Source organism: Elgaria multicarinata, chromosome 4 (assembly GCF_023053635.1).
Source record: "Elgaria multicarinata webbii isolate HBS135686 ecotype San Diego chromosome 4, rElgMul1.1.pri, whole genome shotgun sequence".
NCBI lineage: Eukaryota > Metazoa > Chordata > Lepidosauria > Squamata > Anguidae > Elgaria > Elgaria multicarinata.
Window position 1 is genome coordinate 62832253 of NC_086174.1, and position 20206 is coordinate 62852458.

Genomic DNA, 20206 nt, shown 5'->3' on the forward strand with positions numbered 1-20206 from the left:
ATGCCACACTTTCCTCAATCTGAAAGAAAGCCAGGGAAATCTGGGCAAAGAGTGGGAGAGGCCCTGGGACAATGACATCTTTTAGAGGACTTTTGTGTCCCATTGTATCCCAGCAACTATTTAGCAGTTTGAGTACTGGAAAACAGTGGCTCACCACCACCAGCAGTGCTTGCTAGGACAATGTCATCTGGGCAGATGAGGGAAGGATTAGTGACCAACATATGGTTCCATTCCCACCTTTATTCTGCAAAACCACCAAACTAGAAAGGCCCACAGTGGCTAATCCTGGTAGTGCTTGTATGCTACACGCAATAATTAATGCTACTGCAATAGGCTCTGCACATGTGTAAGTGCATCGATAAACCATGCAGCAATAAATTAATGTGGCTTGTTTGTCATTGAATCAAGTCCACACAGCTGAAATAGAACTGAAGGAATCTAATGTGTCTCAAGAATGAAATCTGCTTCCATTTTGAGGATGCTGAGTGATACTGGAAGAAAAGCTTTTCAAGAGAATTAATTATGATCTGTGTAAGCTTGGCAAGCCCTGATCAGATAAGTTTGCAATTGGAGGAGTAGTGCAGTCAGTGAATTGTTTGCTTCCTTTTTGGTGAAAGCAGTCAGTTGGGTAAACGAAGTATTCTTTCTGAGTATTCTAGCTTTCTATCCTAAGAGTGGGGACGGTGTCACACCTGTTTTCTTGTAGTGCATTGCACGAAGGTCAAGTGGTCCCTAGTGATCTGTCCGTTTCTTTGTCACAGTCGGAGGTGAACGAAAAGATCGTGTCAGAATTGCTTGGCCCCAACAAAACACTCAAGAACCAGTCCGCCTGCTGGCAAGATGGTCGTGAATTTGCAAATAATTCTTACTGGGTTGTGGACAGCTGCACAAAGTGTCACTGCCAGGTAGGATTCAATGCATGCGTGTCAACAGTTTCATATTGTACTCCAGCCTTCCCCAACCTGATGCCCTCCAGATGTATTGGACTACAACTCCCAATACCCTCCAGCCAGCACAATGTCGTTACATGCCTTTCCCCCACCTCTGATCACACATAGAGGGGTCTTTTTTTAAAAAAACTGTGCATCAACATCCTATCTGGAGTGAAGAACATTAATAGGCACTTCCATTAAGCTTCCCCATGCAGCTATAGGTATTTGGTAGGTGCGCTTTGGTTGTATAGATCTTTAAATGATGGCTGTAAATATATGCTGTGATCCTAAGCATACTTACGCCTCATTGTATAGAGTGGGGCAGACTTCCAAGCATTGTGCCGAGGATTGGACTGGCCATGTGATAGCCTTGGAATTTCAAACTTGCATCACATGCTAACGTCCAACACATATGAACAGAGCCCATCAGAGAGAAGGAAAGCTATAACCTGGCAATCACTTCCTGAACCAGTCATGTAAAACCACTTGGGCAATCCACTCTAATGTACCCAAGTTAGCCATTGCTTGTGTCACTGCAGTTATCATGGCATGCTAATTCTGGTAGGGTGGGAAGAGCCAAACACTTGCCTCCCTATCAGAATGATTTCCTTTGGATCAGAATCGTTTGGGTGGGAGCTTCCAGGATGGCCATGTACACAATTTTGCTTATGATGTCAGCCTTTAGCAGCTAGGTGTCTTCCACTTTCTCCCCCCGCCTCCCATCCTACACAAGTGACAAAATTTGGTGCCATTAATCCTAGTGCAATTGTACAGTTTGGGCCAACTGCTCTCACTGATGCAACACTTCTGTTCTGTGGTTCCTTGAGGCTCACAGGGAATGCATCTGATGGCAGTCAGATCCAGGCAGGAAGAAAATAGGAACTTTGATAGGACCAAGTGGGTCCTTCTGGTGGAACTCTCCTACTAGAACATTGGTTTTGGCTTACAATTCCCATCAGCAAGGGCCTGTATAGCCAATGGTGAGGGATTATAGGAGTTATAGGCCAAAACATCTGGAGGGCCACAAGATGCCTACTCTTGTGCTAGAACAATAGGAGGACATTGTCTCAGCAGGGAGCTAAAGACAACTGAAGCCTTATGTAGGCTGTCAAGACCTGCTATAAGGTTAGCTCCACCCCTCCTGGAGGAGCTGGCTGAAATGTTAAAGGGCCCTTGCCTTAAGTTGCGGACTGAGACTTCTGTGAGGCTCTGGGGATGGAGTTTCTTCTGGGGACTCATCCTTTGAGCAGAGGTTGATGATGTTAGGGCTGTATTCTCTGGCTAGGTCAGCCCTGAATAAGGCACTAACTGTCTTTCCCCCAAGGAAGTGTCCCGTGCCTCGTCTTCTTCAGAATCCTTTGCTGCACACTGGAAGGTCTGAGAATTGGGACTCATGGCAACTACAGGTTGCAGCAAATCCTTCTGTAGGGAATATAAGAGCCTGCCCCTCTGTGTGGCATCTCATAGGGTGAGTTTGTATGTCCCTGATATAAAACGGCACAGTGCCATTTTTGCACCATTTGTAGACTTTTCCCCAAAAAGGCAAGCATAAATAGACAAACATCATTTCTGCAACAATCAAATTTCCTTCCCCCTCTTAGGATGGTAGAGCATTTAGTGTGCCTAATCTTTGGATAATGGTTGTGTTTTTTGTTTTCTTTGCATGTAGAACTCTAAAACAGTGTGCAATAAAATCACATGTCCAGCTGTGCATTGTGTTAGTCCATCGTTTATTGATGGCGAGTGCTGTCCTGTCTGTTCTCACAGTAAGTATGACAATGGATTTTTAAAAGTTGCATGCAAAGTTGTAGAGAGGTGTTCCCTCCCCACCCCCTACCATGCTGTCAGTCGAGAACGTCCTGTATTCAAGTACATGGAGTATGTAATAATAAATGTATTGTATCATTTAGCATGTAGTATTTAATGATAATTGCTAATCATGAATATTGTTTCAATAGGCAAATCTATTTTTATAGAATGCAACACAAATATCTCACAATCTCAGGAAATTACAGCTCACCATAGTATCTATAAATATTATTTAGGATTGCTAAAGTTAAGACTTAAAATTATCAAATACTTGCATAATTCCAACAAAGTTCTTTGTTATGATCAGGAATATACCAGGTAGCCAGCATGAATGACTTCACCCTTGCTTTTATTTTGGCAAACTCACCAGATAAATTGTCAAAAGAGATTTGGTGAGCCTTTACCAGTTTCACTTTACTAAGCAGACGTACCTTTAAGGTACAATCCTGTGCATATTTAGACAGAAAAAATGCCCTACAACTCCCATGGGCCGTGCCGTGGGTTGTAGGACAGTTTCTGTCTAAACACGCAGAGAATTGCACCTTAGAGGTACATCTGCTTGATTCAAAGATACAGGGATGCAGCTGAGCATATTCACAGAAATAGACTTTCCAGGTCTTTGTATAAATTTGGTTTTGAAGGCAATCAATGTTTTTGCCATTGTTGCCACCCTGATCTGGGTGAAGGAAATTCAAATAAGGATAAAGTGAAGGGTGGTAAGGCTTCTTGCAGTAGTTTGGGGCAGTGGAGGCTGGTAGCTCCGATTTCAATTGGGCTGTGAATCCATTCTGGATTTTAGTCAGAACCAGGCGGCGCTCCAAATTAACTATCCAAGGTGCTGAACACTAACCCCAGAATAGTTTCAGCACCTTGGATAGCCGCTTTAGGCTTCTGTCTGGTTCTCACTGAAACCCAGAATGGATTCACAGCCCCACTGAAATCAGCCAGCAGCCTCCACTGTGTTGGGGTCTAGTCCCCCAAACTCTCCCTGGGGGCTGCTGCAGTTGCTTTTTTATCACTCACAACTTATAATTCCCACTCAAGAAACCATGTTGGTTCATCTGCAGGGAATGGCCTGTCGAGGGGCAAAGCTTTTTGCAGTGGGCTTTGGGTCTAGTACTTCTCCCTTCCACACAAGGCTGTTGCTTATCCCAATTCCACCTCACCTGCAGGGAATTCTGGGAACAGGTTTCCTATTTGATTCTGTAAGCCATGGCCATGAAGGTCAAAGGTTGGATGGGTGCAGTCTTGTTTCTCTGCTCACCTTAGACAATATGAATCAATACATTGGGGACCTTCAGCCTTGTGGGCTCAGGGCAGGTTGACACCCCACCTGCTATCTGCAGCCCTGCTTGCAAGTCAAATAAGTCTCACCTCAGCTCTTGCAGAATCTAGAAGGGTCTAGTTCTAGCTAGGATTCCTGAGCCAGTGTTGCATGCTTAATTAGCTCTCTCTGTATTATCACTACTCTCATCTCTTTGGGGGTCCCTTAATTCAGGAGTGGGCAACAGGTAACTCACTGCCCCCTGTGGTGGCCCCTGTCACCCCCAAATTCAAGAAAAAAATTGGGGGGATGGCATCTTTAGGGAATGCCCAACAGATCTTGTTTGTGAAGACGGCCCCGAGATCTCTTGCAGTTCCCCCACTCCTACCTAAAAGCCTTCCCACCTGCATCATTTTATTCCACCCTTCCAGATGTTGTGGAAAGAAGACAAAGAGCAGGAGTGATTATCAAGATCCAGGTTCTAGTCCCCACTTGACCATGGAAACCCACTGGGTGACTTTGGGCCAGGCACAGACTCTCAGCCCAACCTACCTCACAGGGTTGTTGCTATGAGGATAAAATGGAGAGGAGGAGGATTAGATATGCCACCTTGGGTTCCTTGGAGGAAAAAAGGCAGGATATCATCATCATCAACAACAACAACACCTTGTGACTATTTGGGCAGTGGCCATCCAATGCTTTGGGCTACATGTAGGCTTAAGAATGCTAAAGTTTTGGAGAACTTTTAACTCAGCAAAAATGTGCACTGCTTTGATCTTCTGTACATTTAGCTGCCTGCAAATTTGAGGAGGCTTTCACTTGCAAATACTTAATAAGATCCTCAGAGTGCTAAAGCCCTTGTGTGATTCTTCTTATTTGCAGCTGATGACAGTGAAGAGGGCTGGTCCCCCTGGTCAGAGTGGACCGAATGCTCCGTCACGTGTGGATCTGGAACCCAGCAGCGAGGACGGTCGTGTGACGTCACCAGCAACACTTGCCGAGGCCCCTCCATTCAAACCAGAACCTGTTCCCTCGGCAAATGTGACAATCGCAGTGAGTGCTGTCACTTCTTTGCTTTTCTTTGCAACTTCTCCTTGCCTTCCCCAACAAACAAAACACACCTGGAATCAATCTTGTTTCAAAAGAAATGTATCAAAGTTTAAAGCAGTCCAGATTATGTTTTGTTAGGCTCATCAGATATTAAGGTATGACTTGAACTGCTTTGGATAGATCAGAGATAATTGGCAGGTGAGGATACTGCTCTCGGTGTGTATTTGTGTTGACCTGCCAAAATCCTGCCCAGCTGAGCTTAACTAATGGGTTGACATGGCTAGAAGTTTGCATGGGCTGACAGATACCTGTAGCTGTTATGGATATTAGTACTGTAAATTGAATTCTACTTAACACTTGATATCAAAGGGGAATTTCCATTAGATCCCTACAGAGCTGCATAAACAGGCACTTGAACTGTGATTATATTTCTTCTCCTGACCAGTACGTCAAGATGGTGGCTGGAGCCACTGGTCCCCTTGGTCTTCCTGTTCTGTGACCTGTGGAGTAGGCAACATAACTCGCATTCGTCTTTGCAACTCTCCCATTCCACAGATGGGTGGGAAAGGTTGCAAAGGAAGTGGACGTGAAACTAAAGAATGTGAAGGACCCCCTTGTCCAAGTAAGTTTGTTAGTTTGAAATTCCATCTTCTGATAAAAGAACAGGGTAGATGTCAACATCTGTAAGAACCTATCTTATAAATGTAAGGTCAGCAAGTCCCCCTGGGCCAATCCAGCCCACTTTGAAGTGCCATCTGGTCCTCCCAAGGAGTCTGCCTTGTGCTACCAGTAAGCTACTCCTTATTCCCCTTTTCAAGTGTCCCTTGAGGAGAACTGTGCTGGATCTACACTACTGCTTTAAAATGGTTTATAACAGTAGTGACAACTGTTGTTGCCATGACACAACCCATATATAGTTTTCTAACTGTTTTCAAAGTGTCATATCCTGCTTGGTGTAGGTCTGGCCCTGGTTAATGAGCAAAACTATAAATGGATTACCATTGTATCCTACTAGACAGCTTAGGAGGCAATCCTACCTTCACTTAAGTAGAGAGTAAGTCTCATTTAAATCAGTGGAACTTACCTCTGTTTAGGATTGCACTGTTACTTTCTTAGGAGTTCCTAGGCTTGTCAAACTGTCCTGGGCAATTTAGGGCACAATCTATGACTCCCAGCATCCCCTAGCCAGCTGGCTGTGGCATGCTAGGAACTGTAGGGCTTTTTCTGTCTAAACATACATAGATATGCACCCTTAGTTGTTCTTTTTCTCCAACAGTGGAAGTCTGTGATATCAAGATTACTCTCATAGTTTGGGTTTTGCAATATCTGCATGAAAAGCAGGCTACTACCAGGAAAGTGAAATGCAGTTCCTGATTTAAATCAGTCATGTGCTTTTTAGATACAAAACTTAACTCTATTGTAATCTGTGTCTTGCTACCATAGTTATTTCATAGAGGTTAATTTAGATGGTCTGAAAACCACTACAGCCTGAACATTTGTAAACCTTTCAAAATTTGAAGTCTCACTTTCAATCATCAGTAAATCCTGGATAGGACCTTTAGAATTATGACTGAAACCCAGAGTAGATTCATCACCCTACTGACATCAGAGCCACAAGCTGCCACTGGTTGTAGGGTGTCCAGGTGCAAAAGAGGACAGGACTCCTGCACCTTTAACAGTTGTGTCGAAGAAGGAATTTCAGTAGGTGTAATTTGCCTGACAGAGCTGCGCTTGCTGAAATTCTTCCTTCTAATCTACACAACTATGCAGGAGCCCTGTCTGCTTTTGCATCTGGCCCCCTACTTTGTTGAAGAAAGGAAGTGACCACTTGCAATAACTTCTCGAAATTTATGAATGACTCCGTCTGTGGTTGCTATACTGACCCTTTATTGAGTAGCATTACTTGTGCTGATATTTCCTCTTGTCTGGCCTATTCCAGTCAATGGTCGATGGAGCCCTTGGTCTCCATGGTCTGCATGCTCAGTTACCTGTGCAGGAGGGATTCGTGAGAGATCTCGTCTCTGTAATAGCCCAGAGCCTCAATATGGTGGAAAGGCATGTGTGGGAGATGTCATTCAGCGTGATATGTGCAACAAGCAGGATTGTCCAATAGGTGAGTATGAAATGCATTGGAGAGAGAGCTGCGATGTAAAAAAATATACTCAAGTCATTATACTTCATGTGAGATCTAGTACTCAGGGCCGGCCCTACCATTAGCCAGAGTGAAGCAGTCCCCTCAGGCAGCAGATGCTGGGAGGTGGCAACAACATGTTGGAGGAGAGAGCTGTGGGCCGTGCATCCTGCTCTGTGCCTCCTAAGTTAGTCTACAGACTTCAGGGGCAGTGGAGGATACTGCTCCACTATCAACATTGAAGACAGATTCATCTTCCAGTTCAGTTGGCTTTTGTACATGGGATGGGACGGGGTGCCATCTTATCCTTCACCCCAGGCAGCAAAAGATCTTGGGCCACTACTGTCAGTACTTGAAGCCTTTCTAAAAGACGAGCCTAAGATTGATGAAGGTGCCACACTTCTGTGGGAGAGCACATGATTTCTATGCAGAAGGCACTTCCAGTTAGAAGGATATTGGACAATAAGGCTAAGAAAGGTGTTTGCCTGAATCTCTGGAGAGCTGCTATTAGTCTGGAATAGACACTCTGAGGCTAGAATGGCCCAAGGACGTAACTCAAGAGAAGGCATTTTTATTCAGTTGTCACTACTGTGCCTTTGCAGAACATAGAGTGACCCTGTTCCATAGAATATTTGATACAGTTATCAAATATAGTAATTGTCAATGCACCCTAAAGAAGAAGAAAAATAGTTTCAGATGTAACGGTGCAAACTATTCTTGTTCCCTGTCTTTATTTCTACTTTATCCAAATACGGAGATCAGCATAGTACTGTCATAAATAATGCTTTTTTCCCCTGTTTTCGCAGATGGGTGTTTGTCAAATCCTTGCTTTCCTGGATCAGAATGCAACAGCTACCCGGATGGCTCTTGGTCCTGTGGTGCATGCCCTGCTGGTTACCTTGGAAACGGAACATTCTGTGAGGACCTTGATGAGGTAGATGAGGTTTCAGTTTGCATGGAAATACTTCTTTGACCCAACTCATGGTAACACTTGGTTGTCTGTGTTGGAGCTTTCCCAGTGAGATAACACAGTACTTTTCTCTGTTTTTTGTTTTGTGTGTGTGTTTTGGGTAGTGTGCGGTAGTGCCAGATGTTTGCTTCAAGTTAAATCAGAACCACCGTTGTGTAAACACAAATCCAGGATTCCATTGCCTGCCATGCCCTCCACGCTACAAAGGAAATCAGCCTTATGGGGTGGGGCTTGAGGATGCCAAGACAGAAAAACAAGTAAGTGCTGTTGAAAGAAGGCCAGTGATCACTAACGGAATGGAAAATGTGATACATCTGGTATAAAATGTGGCACCCAGACACTGATGATGAATCAGGCCTAAGGATTCATTGTTTTAGGGAACCATGAAATTAACAAGTGTAAAATGGTATGTTTAAAACAGATGACATTCAGAACCAACCCAAACATGTTTAGAAATTTAATACAACTAGGGCTTGCAGAAATATTAGGACTTAAAAATGGGTTAGGATCAAATTAAAAGGTCTATGGGCAATTTGCCAGATGCCTTATGGGAGGGCCATTAAGGGTAGCTGTTGAACCCTTGAACTCCTCTCTGCTAGCGCAACCTTAATGTGTTGTGGTCAAGAAGCAGCACAATTAATTAAATGAATCCATTTTGTGAAACTGTTTGACTCAGCCAGATGTCTGTCTGAAAGATCTTGCTTTGCGAAGATTCAATATGTATGAGAAGGCAATGCAGGGAAATTAATTTTTATTTTTCTATCTTAAAATAGCTCTCTTGAGTTTGAATCAGTCTCTTCATAAATCCCCATTTTCTGTTTGACACAGTTCATGGAGCCTAAATTTAAAACAGCCGTTAATATTAAATGACTCTAGCAAAGTTGTCAATCAAAACAATAGCAATACAGAAGTACCAGTCAGGACATGTTGAAAGGAAATTATAGTTCATTATATTCTCTTGATGGTTTCAAAACAAAGGCAACTAATGCATTAATTGGTTGGGTGCTACATCCTGAAATTGCTGCACAGGAAATAGGTGGGGTTGGATATTTTTGCCCCATAGTAAATTCAAGTTAGCTAATGACATCCAGAAGTCTGCAGATGTGAGAGAACTTTGTGAAATCATGTGCAATTCTGCTTAAGGCTATTCTTTATTTTTAAAAAAGGCTTATTCATAATAGCTGCATTGACAAAAGTGCTTAGCTTACTAGCTCAGCAAGCAAACATTCCTTGGCCAGGATTTCAATGAAAGGTTGTTAAATCTGGGTCCAGCTAGAGGACATGTGGCCCAAAGCTCAACTTTACTCTGGGAAGAGAACACTTCCATTTATCTACCCTTCTGATCAGTTGGATGTTTTGGATGCCCCACGTGCCATTTGAAACAATAGGACTAGCGTACGGAATTCTTGAATACTCATACCAATTTTTATTGTTGTTGAAAAAAATGAAGTTTTGCATTGGAAAACAAAAAGCTCATTTTTGTGTCAGCTTGTTTCAGCCTTGCCTGACCTGGTGCCCTCCAGGTATGTTGGACTATAAGTCCCATCATTCCCAGCCAGGGGTCCAATGACCATGCTGGTTGAGAATGATGGGAGTTACAGTCTCAAGTTATCTGGAGGCCCCAGGTTAGGGAAGTCTGGTTGAATAGATAATTTGTTTTGATTGCTATGGAAGCAATTAATTTGTCACCCAAAGCATCCTTTTGCTTTCACACCTACAGATCCAGCTGTAGTTGCACCCATTTTGTGCATGGTTCCAGCCAGCCTGTATCAATCTATTTTTACAATCTTCCATACAGCAGAGAGTACATTCCACTCCTCCTTTCCAAGTATTGTAACTTGCTATTATGCAGGTGGAATCCAAACAAATATATACTAATAAATGGCTTTTGCATGCAGCTCAGAAAAAATGTTTATTTAAAGGATGAAAATTGGATTCATTACATCAAAGCCGCCTACCCCCTCCACTCCCGCTGTCCCTGAATCTAGCTGGGGTCCCATGTTGAAGTTTACTTAACCAAATGATTAATCTAGCTCCAGACCTCCAGTACCTGCATATAGAATGGTTACGTTCTGCATTTCAGGTATGTGAGCCTGCCAATCCTTGCAAAGACAAAACCCACAACTGCCACAGGTCAGCAGAGTGCATCTACCTGGGACATTTCAGTGACCCCATGTACAAGTGTGAATGTAGGACGGGCTATGCTGGAGACGGATTCATCTGTGGTGAAGATTCTGACCTGGACGGATGGCCCAATCACAACCTAGTCTGTGCTGCCAATGCTACTTATCACTGCATAAGGGTAAGTGAGAATATCTAATGGAAATGCCAATAATGTTTAAGTGGAAGGTAATTGCAGGAGTCTATTAATAGCCTCCAGCAAGTGGCTCTTCTGGAGCCCTTTGTTAGGGTGTTGTTGATAGAAAGAATGGTGAGTGAGATATATCCCAGGTTTACCTATTGTCTTATCCAAAAGTCCTAAAATACTCATAGGTGTCTCACGTAGATTAGTTTTCATTTCTTGGCTCCTAGCCTACAAAAATATATATTCTTCTTATGAACTACTAAAAGCAACAGATGAATGAGAGAATTGCTGTTACCAGATTTGGTAAAACTCCCAAATCCACAAGTGAGCAATACTTTATAGGGATGGATGAAATCACCAAGGGCTCACCCTGCGAGGGCTCGCCCTGCCACTGCGGCAGCCACCCACAGCTGTGGCTGGAAATGCACGGTCCCACCCTTCCATATTAGTGGCAGCTGCCATTAGTGTGGAAGGGGGAAATGCATATTTCCAGAGCCTTGAGAAATCATGCATCACTCCCTCTTGCATCAATGGGGGCCTTAAAGGCCCCCATTGATGCAAGGGTAGTTGCAGCCACCATTAGCCTGGCAGGGGGGAAATGTGCATTTCTGGGAGTGGCTGAAGGCAGCTGTCGAGTGCTTACCGAGGCCTTGCGAGTGCTTGGCAGTGGTCCACTGATGGGGCACCCAACTGGGTCTGTGAGGGCTGGATGCAGGGGGTGGGGTCCTCTGCCCTCTCAGACCCAGGTTGGGCACTTGTGACAACCCTAACACTTTAATAGGACCAACGAACATGCTGCAAAGTAGTGAGCAAGTTTTGAGTTCTCCAGATTTCTTCATCAGACTAAATGTTGCACAATGTTATGGTGGGGGGAAGAGCAGAAAAGAGGAAAAACACAGACAAAATAGTACCCAAAATATGCTGGATGTTACAGCTATGTGGCTGGTCCATCACCCAACTGGATTTTGGAGGATTCCCCCCTCCCTTATGAACCAGTACAAGTACTTTTGCTTTTTATCACATTTGGTAAGAATCGGAGGCTTTTCTGTTGAATCACAAAATTCTCTGGGAGCTATTCCACTAAACTAAGTGAACATAGAATGCAGGTTTTCTGCAATTCATGCAATGGTAGTACTTTGCCAACTTGGTTCATTCTACAGTGTGGGTCAAACAGGCCACTGATGCTTAACTCTCTCAACTAGTCAGCCAAATAAGTAGCAAACAGCAAGAAGAATGTGTGTCAAGAGAAATCTTTACCAAAGCAATAAAGCCCAAAATCAATATGATGCCGAAGTACAGCACCACTTATCATCAACAGAACTGAAACATGGCAACCCAGAAATAAACAAAACACTCAAACGCTAACACAGTTATTGTGGCATAAGCTTTGGAGGACTAGCAGCTGCCTGCCAACTTGATTCCCTAAGAATGTCTCTGAGCCCCACGTGTGGCCCAGAGGCATTCATGGAAAAAGAAGATGGAAGCAGCTAGAGGCCCTCGCTTGCTTTGAAGTGATCCCAGGTGCCAGTAAGAGATTCTGTTATTTAACAAAGGAAATGTAGGCAGGGCAGGGCACCTTGGTGGGTGCCAAGAAAGATGTTTGAAGGTGTTCTACTGCCCACAGGTATCACGTTGCCTACCTCTGCTATATACTTACACACTGTAACAAAACAGGCTTATCTTACATACTAGAAAACAGAGATGGCAAACTAGGTTAATTGAGACAGTAGGACAATGTCAAAGGAATTCAGTGCTTGGGTAGCTGAATGAACTGGATTTAACTTATTCTAAAATGCACCTTTTTGGCAGAACGTTCCCACCCCATTCCATTGAATAAAACATCTATTCTATACAACCTTGTGGAACTCCCAGTGTGGCTCCTACTAATGCTGTGTTGTTCCAAAGATGGATCCCAAGACTTACAGAGGCCTAAAACTCTCAATAAAATATAACTTCGTTTAGTTTTCTGAAGAAAGCTTGATGCCCCCTAATCATAAGTCTATTTATGGTCTGTGTTATTTGCATCATAAGTCCGTTCCATCCAATTTTGCATTTGTCAGCAAGCATTTTTTTGAAAAATAAATGCATTTATTTTTGTATGTTATTTCCATTAATAGATACATTTAGTACTCAACTTTCCCTAGTATATTTTGTATACAATTTTTGAGTCAGGAACTGCACTGCAAAAGTCAGAGAACTGTGCAATCTGAAGGATAACTGTGTTACAGTCAGCATTGTAGCCCAGGAAGTGCAAATTAGGTTGATTTGCATAAAAGTACAGACCAAAAGAAAACCCCGCCCCCTGTTCCTAATTGTAAGATGTTCATTTCTCCCTTCCTTGTGCCTTCTGTAGGAGGTTTCTGTACCTTACTTTAAATGTCAGGAACTGAGAGAAATGCTTGTAATTTGGAAACTGGATGTGACTTTACAATACAGTGGAATGGAACAAGGAATGGATTTTCCCCTTCCAATTATTCCATGAACAGGAAACGAGTACTAGATTTCACTAAACATACAATTCCGACATTGAAAACTTTCAGCCCTGACTGATTTCTGCTCACGTGTTAATGTGGCCAACTCATCATTTACAGTTTGTATTTCTTTCTTTTTTGGGGTGGGTTTCCCCACCCACCCCCTGTCATCAGGACATACTTCAGTTGAGTCAAGAAGCAGTACTAAGATCTGATTTCATTATATACAAAATCTAACATGCTGAATCCATTTAGGAGAGGCTCTTCCCAAAAGCTCAACCCATTATTTTTGTAGGACATATGTGTATTTAATCGATGTTAAATGCCTTTCTTTAACAATCTAGGGAAAATATCAGGTGGTAACCATCATTGGATATCATTCCAATTTAGCAATATAAGCCAACACAACCAAAGGCTGCCTCCCATTACAACCTTTAAGTGCGTGGAAATCAATTGAATACATATGCATTTTAACTTTAATTCTCTAGAAATGGTTTCAGAATAACTATTTTGACCTCACCCAGTGTTGTATTTTATACTCTCTTGTGGGACAAATGTCTGTTCAAAGTTTGGAATCCTTATCAGCTTGTGAAATAGAAGTGAGTACCAATCTAGGGTTGTTTGTGTGTATAGGATAACTGTCCTCTCCTGCCTAATTCTGGACAAGAAGACTTTGATAAAGATGGAAAAGGTGATGCCTGTGATGAGGATGATGACAATGATGGTGTAGAAGATGATAAAGTAAGCTATTTTTCTTTAAGTTATCTTCTTTCAGAAGAAATCAGCATGGACATTATCAAGAAGCTGCTAGAAGTTGTGTCCTAATTTCTCTAACCCAGGTTATCTGATATCAGTGTTTAAACTGTACAGCTTGAGCTGCCACACTGTTATTTATGGATGTCATTAAACTTTACATGCTCCGCATTTCAAACTAACTAAATTTCTCAAAGAAGGGAGAATTCCGTGAGTCTTAGTCAGTTTTACAATTGTTTTATTGGATAGTATAGTATAACATACATCTGGGAAAATATTTAAAGTTGAAGACATTGACACTAAGATAATCTATTCTATTTATCTATCCAGGATATGTTATTTATTTAGTATTACTATTAGCGTGCGGCGACTTGGAAATTCCAATGGGAACAAAGATATATATATATATACAGAAGGGAGAAATCTTTATTGGGAATGCAGTTGTTTCTGAACTATACTTATATATTCTTTAATCATGTTTCTCCTTTTAGGACAACTGTCCCCTTCTTTTTAATCCCCGTCAATTTGATTATGACAAGGATGAAGTTGGTGACCGTTGTGATAATTGCCCCTATGTGCATAACCCTGCTCAGATAGACACTGATAATAATGGAGAGGGTGATGCATGTGCGGTGGATATTGATGGAGATGGTACGTTCTTATGCATTCTCATATCTTTTGTTTTTATTCAATGTTATCGTAAATGGCTCAGAATAAACTGTAAGTCCATGTCCATCTCTCTCCCTTGTGGCATTGTTTTAGCTCAAGCTGTCCATGTCATATTTTAACCCATCTATGCATATGTTTAAGAAGGCAAAGTATGGGTGCAATCCAGAAGTAAGATACAATTCTTCTCCATCTGATATTATTGTACTCAACTCAGGTTTATGTCCACCATTTTCAAACTCAAATGACTCATATTGCCCAGTGCTGAGACTGTTTTTCTTAGCAACAAATGAATGCTTTGGACGGAACTGACCAATAATATTGGGTTGTATCCAATGGTGGTGGTCTATTCATGGAAGGCCTTTTGTTTCAGTGGAGGCTTCCATGAACAGAAAGAGTTGTGTGAGCAATTTTAAATCAAGAAATAATTCTCACTGTGTCCCTGCACTGCCTTACATACTGACTGGGTGGTTTAAATGGTGGTTTAAATAGTCGATAGTTGGTTATTTAACCCACCATGGGTTATTGTGTTGTGTGGAGGGAATTTTTTTAACCAACGGTTGGTTATTTGGCTGCAATAACCAATACAAACAACCAGTGCTGTGCAGATTTGGCTATTTGAACCAACATTGGTTATCGTGTTGTGTGGAGGGTATTGTTGGTTATTTCCTTGGCTAATGTTGGTTATTTCATCAGCCACAGAGTCACAAGGCAAGAGATGTCAAAGTGGAGACTACTGCTCTAGTCCAGACAGCTAGATAGATTTTTGGTAGCAATGGCTGATGGGTTACTTGCAGGAGGACTGAGTGGGGGGGGGAGAGGTGGGAATGAGTAAGTCAACTCAGTGTGAACAGATAGTCAATTCAATGCTGATGCTAATCCACACCATGGTTGATTATTATCATGTTGTGTGGAGAGTACCCCCTAGCTAAACAACTGTCGAGTTGATTATTACCCCACCGTTGACTATCATGTTATCTGAAAACAGCCCATGTTTCAAAGTGTCCCCTAACCCCCCAGAGCAGATTTAATGAAAATTGCCTTCTTCTCTTCCATTCATGGAAGCCTTCACTGGAGCAAAGAGCCTTCTATGAACAGAACATCATCACTGGATACAACCCAATATCATTGGTTGTATTGTATTATTATTATTATTATTATTATTATTATTATTATTATTATTATTATTATTATTATTTTATATAGCACCATCAATGTACATGGTGCTGTACAGAGTAAAACAGTAAATAGCAAGACTCTGCCGCATAGGCTTACATTCTAATAAAATCATAGTAAAACAATAAGGAGGGGAAGAGAATGCAAACAGGCACAGGGTAGGGTAAGCAGGCACAGGGTAGGGTAAAACTAACAGTATAAAGTCTGCACAACATCAAGTTTTAAAAGCTTTAGGAAAAAGAAAAGTTTTTAGTTGAGCTTTAAAAGCTGCGATTGAACTTGCTATTACAGCAGGTATCTAAAGCATTATTTCTTGATTTAAAATAGCTCCATCAGACTTTGGGTTTCATTTTTATTTACTTAGGAGTTTATAACTAGCTTCTATATATAAATTTGAGGTGGCTAACAAATAGTAATATTTCATTAGAAGGTATCATTGGAAAATAATATACTAAACTTCATCCAATTCAATCAGTAAAACCAACCAATGCACCAAGTACCCTCAAAAGGACATTTTAAAAGGAATATTTTACATAATCTTATAAAAGCCTGCAGACTTGGGCTCTGGTGGGGTTTGGGAGCAGTAGAGAAAGGACCTTGCCAAATACCCCCAAGCGATTCTGGAATAGAGTGAACTCTAAGTAGGTCTGTCTAGCAGGTCTTTATGTCTAAACACCTGTACTGGGGAGAGACACTTTCTAAGGATATCATAGTCATTTGCTATATCAGTTGAAAATGGAATGAAAGTATAATTATGGTTTTGCAATATCCAATAGTCATTGATCCTTATTTATTTACTTACTATGATTATAGGCCACCCAATAAGTTAGGCAGCCTACAAGAAATAAAATAATAAAATACAATAAAATATTTATATAGAATATGCCTACATGAAGAACCATGCTTGATGTGCCAGCCAAATCAAATGTCTTCACCCAAAGTGTTTGCCAAATTTCTCTAGGAGAGGAAGGGAAATATATTTTGGATACTAGAATAATAAGGATTCCAAATTACATTTTTGGCTCTGGAAAGGAAAAATATATATCAATAGTGATATTTAAAGTTATTAAACTGGCAAAACTGACCTGAACAGTAGCCCAGTACTCAAAAATCTACCAACCCAAACATCTTTGGTGTTTTTTGGAATGCCTCTAGGTTTGTGGTTTTTGGCATGATTTTGAAGTAGAAGCATCAATGTCCTTACAAAGGATGTTGCTGCAGCATTTCCTGGCAGATGAATCCAAGTTTTCAGCAATGGGGGCGGGGGGAACTATTAAGCCTTGGATTTGATTCAGTAAATGTGTAAAATGTTGGATGTGCATAACTGTAGAATCTCTAAAAACTTCGAAGGTTTTTAATAGTATGAAATTTCTATTAACACTCCAGGATATTTTTTTCAATCATTTAGACATGTCGTCCATCTTCATGCAACTTAAAACAATTGAGATATTTTTAAAGCATCAATATTTCTAAAAAGAACCTTCTTTTTGGATAACCTGGCATAAAATTATCAATAATAATAATAATAATAATAATAATAATAATAATAATATCTAAAACAAAACCCCATAAATAAGGCCCTTTCTACACCTAAAGGTTATCCCAAGAAAATGGAGGGATCATCCCTGCCTGCTCCCGAGATCCCCTGCGTGGCATTTGGATGCACAGGGATGATCCTGGGACGATCCCGGGATATAGGGCTGGTTTAGACATTCCCTAAGTCTCAGGTCAGCTCAGGTCACTTTCAAAAATTTGTAGGATAAGGATTTGGCAGGCCTCAGTCAGAAGAGAGTTGTACAATGTAAGGGCCCTGACTGAACTTAATTGCCAGATAGAGGGTCTATCTGATATGATTTTCTGTACTCAGCGTGTTTAGAGCTTGAAAGGTCTGGTCAAAACCAGCACCATGAATTGTGCATGGAACCTGATAGGAAAGCAATGGAACATAACAGGCTGTTATGTTCCTACCTTTCCACCATCACCATGTATCATGCAAAGTTTTTGTGTGGCAAATTGCTGGGCAGAGAGTGGCAATCCCAGACCTAGACTGGGAATGCCTCATTGACACGTCATCAGAAAGGAGTTCGCCAACACGGAATCAGATAGCACAACCCTACATACTTTAGAGTATTTCTAACCTTTTAGAAGGGGATTGGCAGTTAGGCAAGGCATGCCAAGACAAACCTGCCTTGTTTAACAAGCGTAGGACAATGCAGCAGTGCACTCAGTTCAAGATATGGGGCCTGTTCAGATGACATGCTAAGCTATGGTTAGGCTGCTAACCCTTTTGCAGCAAATGGGTAGTGAGTGTGTTTAAACCATGGTTAAGTAGCCACCACATTTAGGAATAGTTCATACAACATGCTAAGCCATAACGTTTAGCTCAAAATGCTTAACCACGGTGGCTTAGCGTGTCATCTGAACAGGGTCAGTCTCTGTGCCACTGGCATGGAGAAGCCTTTGTTTAAAACATAAATTGGCCAAGAAGCTCACTAGGTGGCCTTCAGCTAGTCCCTTTCTGGCAAACTAAGCTTGCCACACAGGATTCTTGTGAGGATCAAACAGGGAAAATCCTCATTCATGACCATGCTAGTTCTTGAAAACTGAACACTGCTCTTTGTGAGTGGAATCTGAACATATGGCTTTATTTGCATTGCTTTTTCAACCTAACAGATGTTTTCAATGAACGCGATAACTGTCCGTACGTCTACAACACAGACCAGAGAGATACAGATGGGGATGGAGTGGGTGATCATTGTGATAACTGCCCACTGGTGCACAATCCTGATCAGGTAAATGTACTAGCACTTCTGTACAAGGGCTGAATGGAAGGATTTTGGCAGTGACTCAAACCTTCATTTTCTCTCATTGTAGATGTGCCGTAGACTCACCTCAGGCTCTGAGGTGAAACTAGATGCTTTTTGCCTGCCATAAAGGATATCTGAACATCCTTTTAAAGACCTAAATTCATGGGAGGGATCAAAGAATGTTTTGTTGTTGTAGTGATACTTGGCATTTCCATTCTCTATCTTCCTGTAATTACTGAGGGAAACCATTTCAAGAAATAGGAAAGTGAGGGCTTTGTGACCACATGCAGTAGCATAACCTTCACTCTTCCACCACTCTTCCTACTAGCTCACTCATCATTCAGTAGCTGCCATATGAAGTGATGACTTGTGTGTGTGGAACAGCCATCATACATCAAGTACTGCAGATTGAGATCCACTAGAATTATGAGACCTCAACTGATGTGTAGATGCATGTGTCAATCAGCCCTGAGTCAGCAAAGTCAGCAGGAGTAGTCAATTTGGTTTCTGACTTGCGTGTGTAAAACATCTATCATACATCAAGCAGTGCAGGTGGAGATCCTATGTCACCTCAGACACAATGCTTTGAGGTCCCCCTGTCTACTCTTGCTCCCAGCTTTAGACTTTCAGCAGTGCATTTTGGAGGGGAAATGGCATTTGTTATTTTACAAGCATGGTAGAAAAACTTCCATGGCCCACTTCTGCTGATAACAAAAGCTGGTTTATGCTCCCTGGTTGGTCAGAATCATTAGAGGAATCAGAGATAGCCCAAGTCTTTTGGGTGCCTCTGAAATAAAATCCAAATAGCATATCCCCCAGCTGTAAAGATATAACAACAACAACAACAACTAAACAGCTGGTTATATTTATCTAATTCTATGTTTATCTATGTGTACCACCTTTCTTCCATCATGAAGCTCAAAGCTGCGTACATGTGATGCTGTGGCAATCTCTCATCCAAGCATTCCCAGCTCCAGATTGTTTGAGGGCTCTCAGGCAAGACATCCCTAATGGACTCCCTTCTCACCGCCATTGTCACCAGCTGCTCTTGCTCCTCCTCCTCTTTCTCATCATTTGCTATTGCTTGATTGATTGCCAGGCAGAGAGCCAGTGAGAAAGCAGGCAGTGGCATCTATTGCTTCTGCTCCTCACCACCACCAGACTGAGAGGCAGGTGAATAAGCAGGTTGCAATGGTGAAGTGGAGGAGCAAGTCCAGGGGGATCTGGTCAGTGGGCCCCGACTGGGGTGTGGACCCATATCAAGCACCTGATCTTGCCTACCCTTGACACCTGCAGCAAAGGGTGGAGCAGGTCCATACCTGTTGATGTTCAGCAGAGTGTCTGTGTTGTGCCCTACCATTTGCTATCCTTTAATAATACTCCAAAATCTGCTGAGACAAACTTCTCAAGATACACTGCCTCACCATGCCTAATGGCAGGGCCTGACCTGGGAGGAGCAGAAGAAAAACTTGTTCTATGATTCTTCAGAGTGGTGAAATGTTCACAGCAGTTTCCCCATGCAGTTTGCTTTCCACAGTGTTCTTACCAAGCTGGGTGCCAATGCAAATGCATGGTATTTCTGTCCCTGTGAGTGAAACAAACTATATGTGTCTGTTTGAGAGAGAGAGAGAGAGAGAGAGAGAGAGAGAGAGAGAGAGAGAGTATGTTTTATTTGGCCCAATGGGCATTTTATAATTGGAAACAGAAGTCCCAGACCACAATGGGCTTTCCAGACTTGTGTCACAGCAGTGCTATGTTCTACCTATTCATAATTCTGTTTGGGATGGAAAAACCACCTAGTTTACATAGAATTAAGATGGTTCTGATCAATAACAGGGTGCATGATTCTATTAATGGCAAACTGGATGGCTT

At 42.0% G+C, this 20206-nt stretch overlaps 1 protein-coding gene across 1 annotated transcript in view; it reads left to right on the forward strand.

Annotated features, from left to right (window-relative positions):
- THBS2 (thrombospondin 2) overlaps nt 1-20206 on the forward strand; it is a 51836-nt gene that overhangs the window by 15960 nt on the left and 15670 nt on the right. Inside the window, exons 6-16 of the mRNA XM_063124426.1 lie at nt 762-905; nt 2602-2698; nt 4888-5058; nt 5501-5677; nt 6995-7168; nt 7993-8120; nt 8261-8413; nt 10240-10458; nt 13566-13673; nt 14177-14336; nt 18201-18319. Of these exons, the coding sequence (XP_062980496.1) occupies nt 762-905; nt 2602-2698; nt 4888-5058; nt 5501-5677; nt 6995-7168; nt 7993-8120; nt 8261-8413; nt 10240-10458; nt 13566-13673; nt 14177-14336; nt 18201-18319 (1650 nt within the window). The remainder of the gene's footprint in view (nt 1-761; nt 906-2601; nt 2699-4887; nt 5059-5500; nt 5678-6994; nt 7169-7992; nt 8121-8260; nt 8414-10239; nt 10459-13565; nt 13674-14176; nt 14337-18200; nt 18320-20206) is intronic.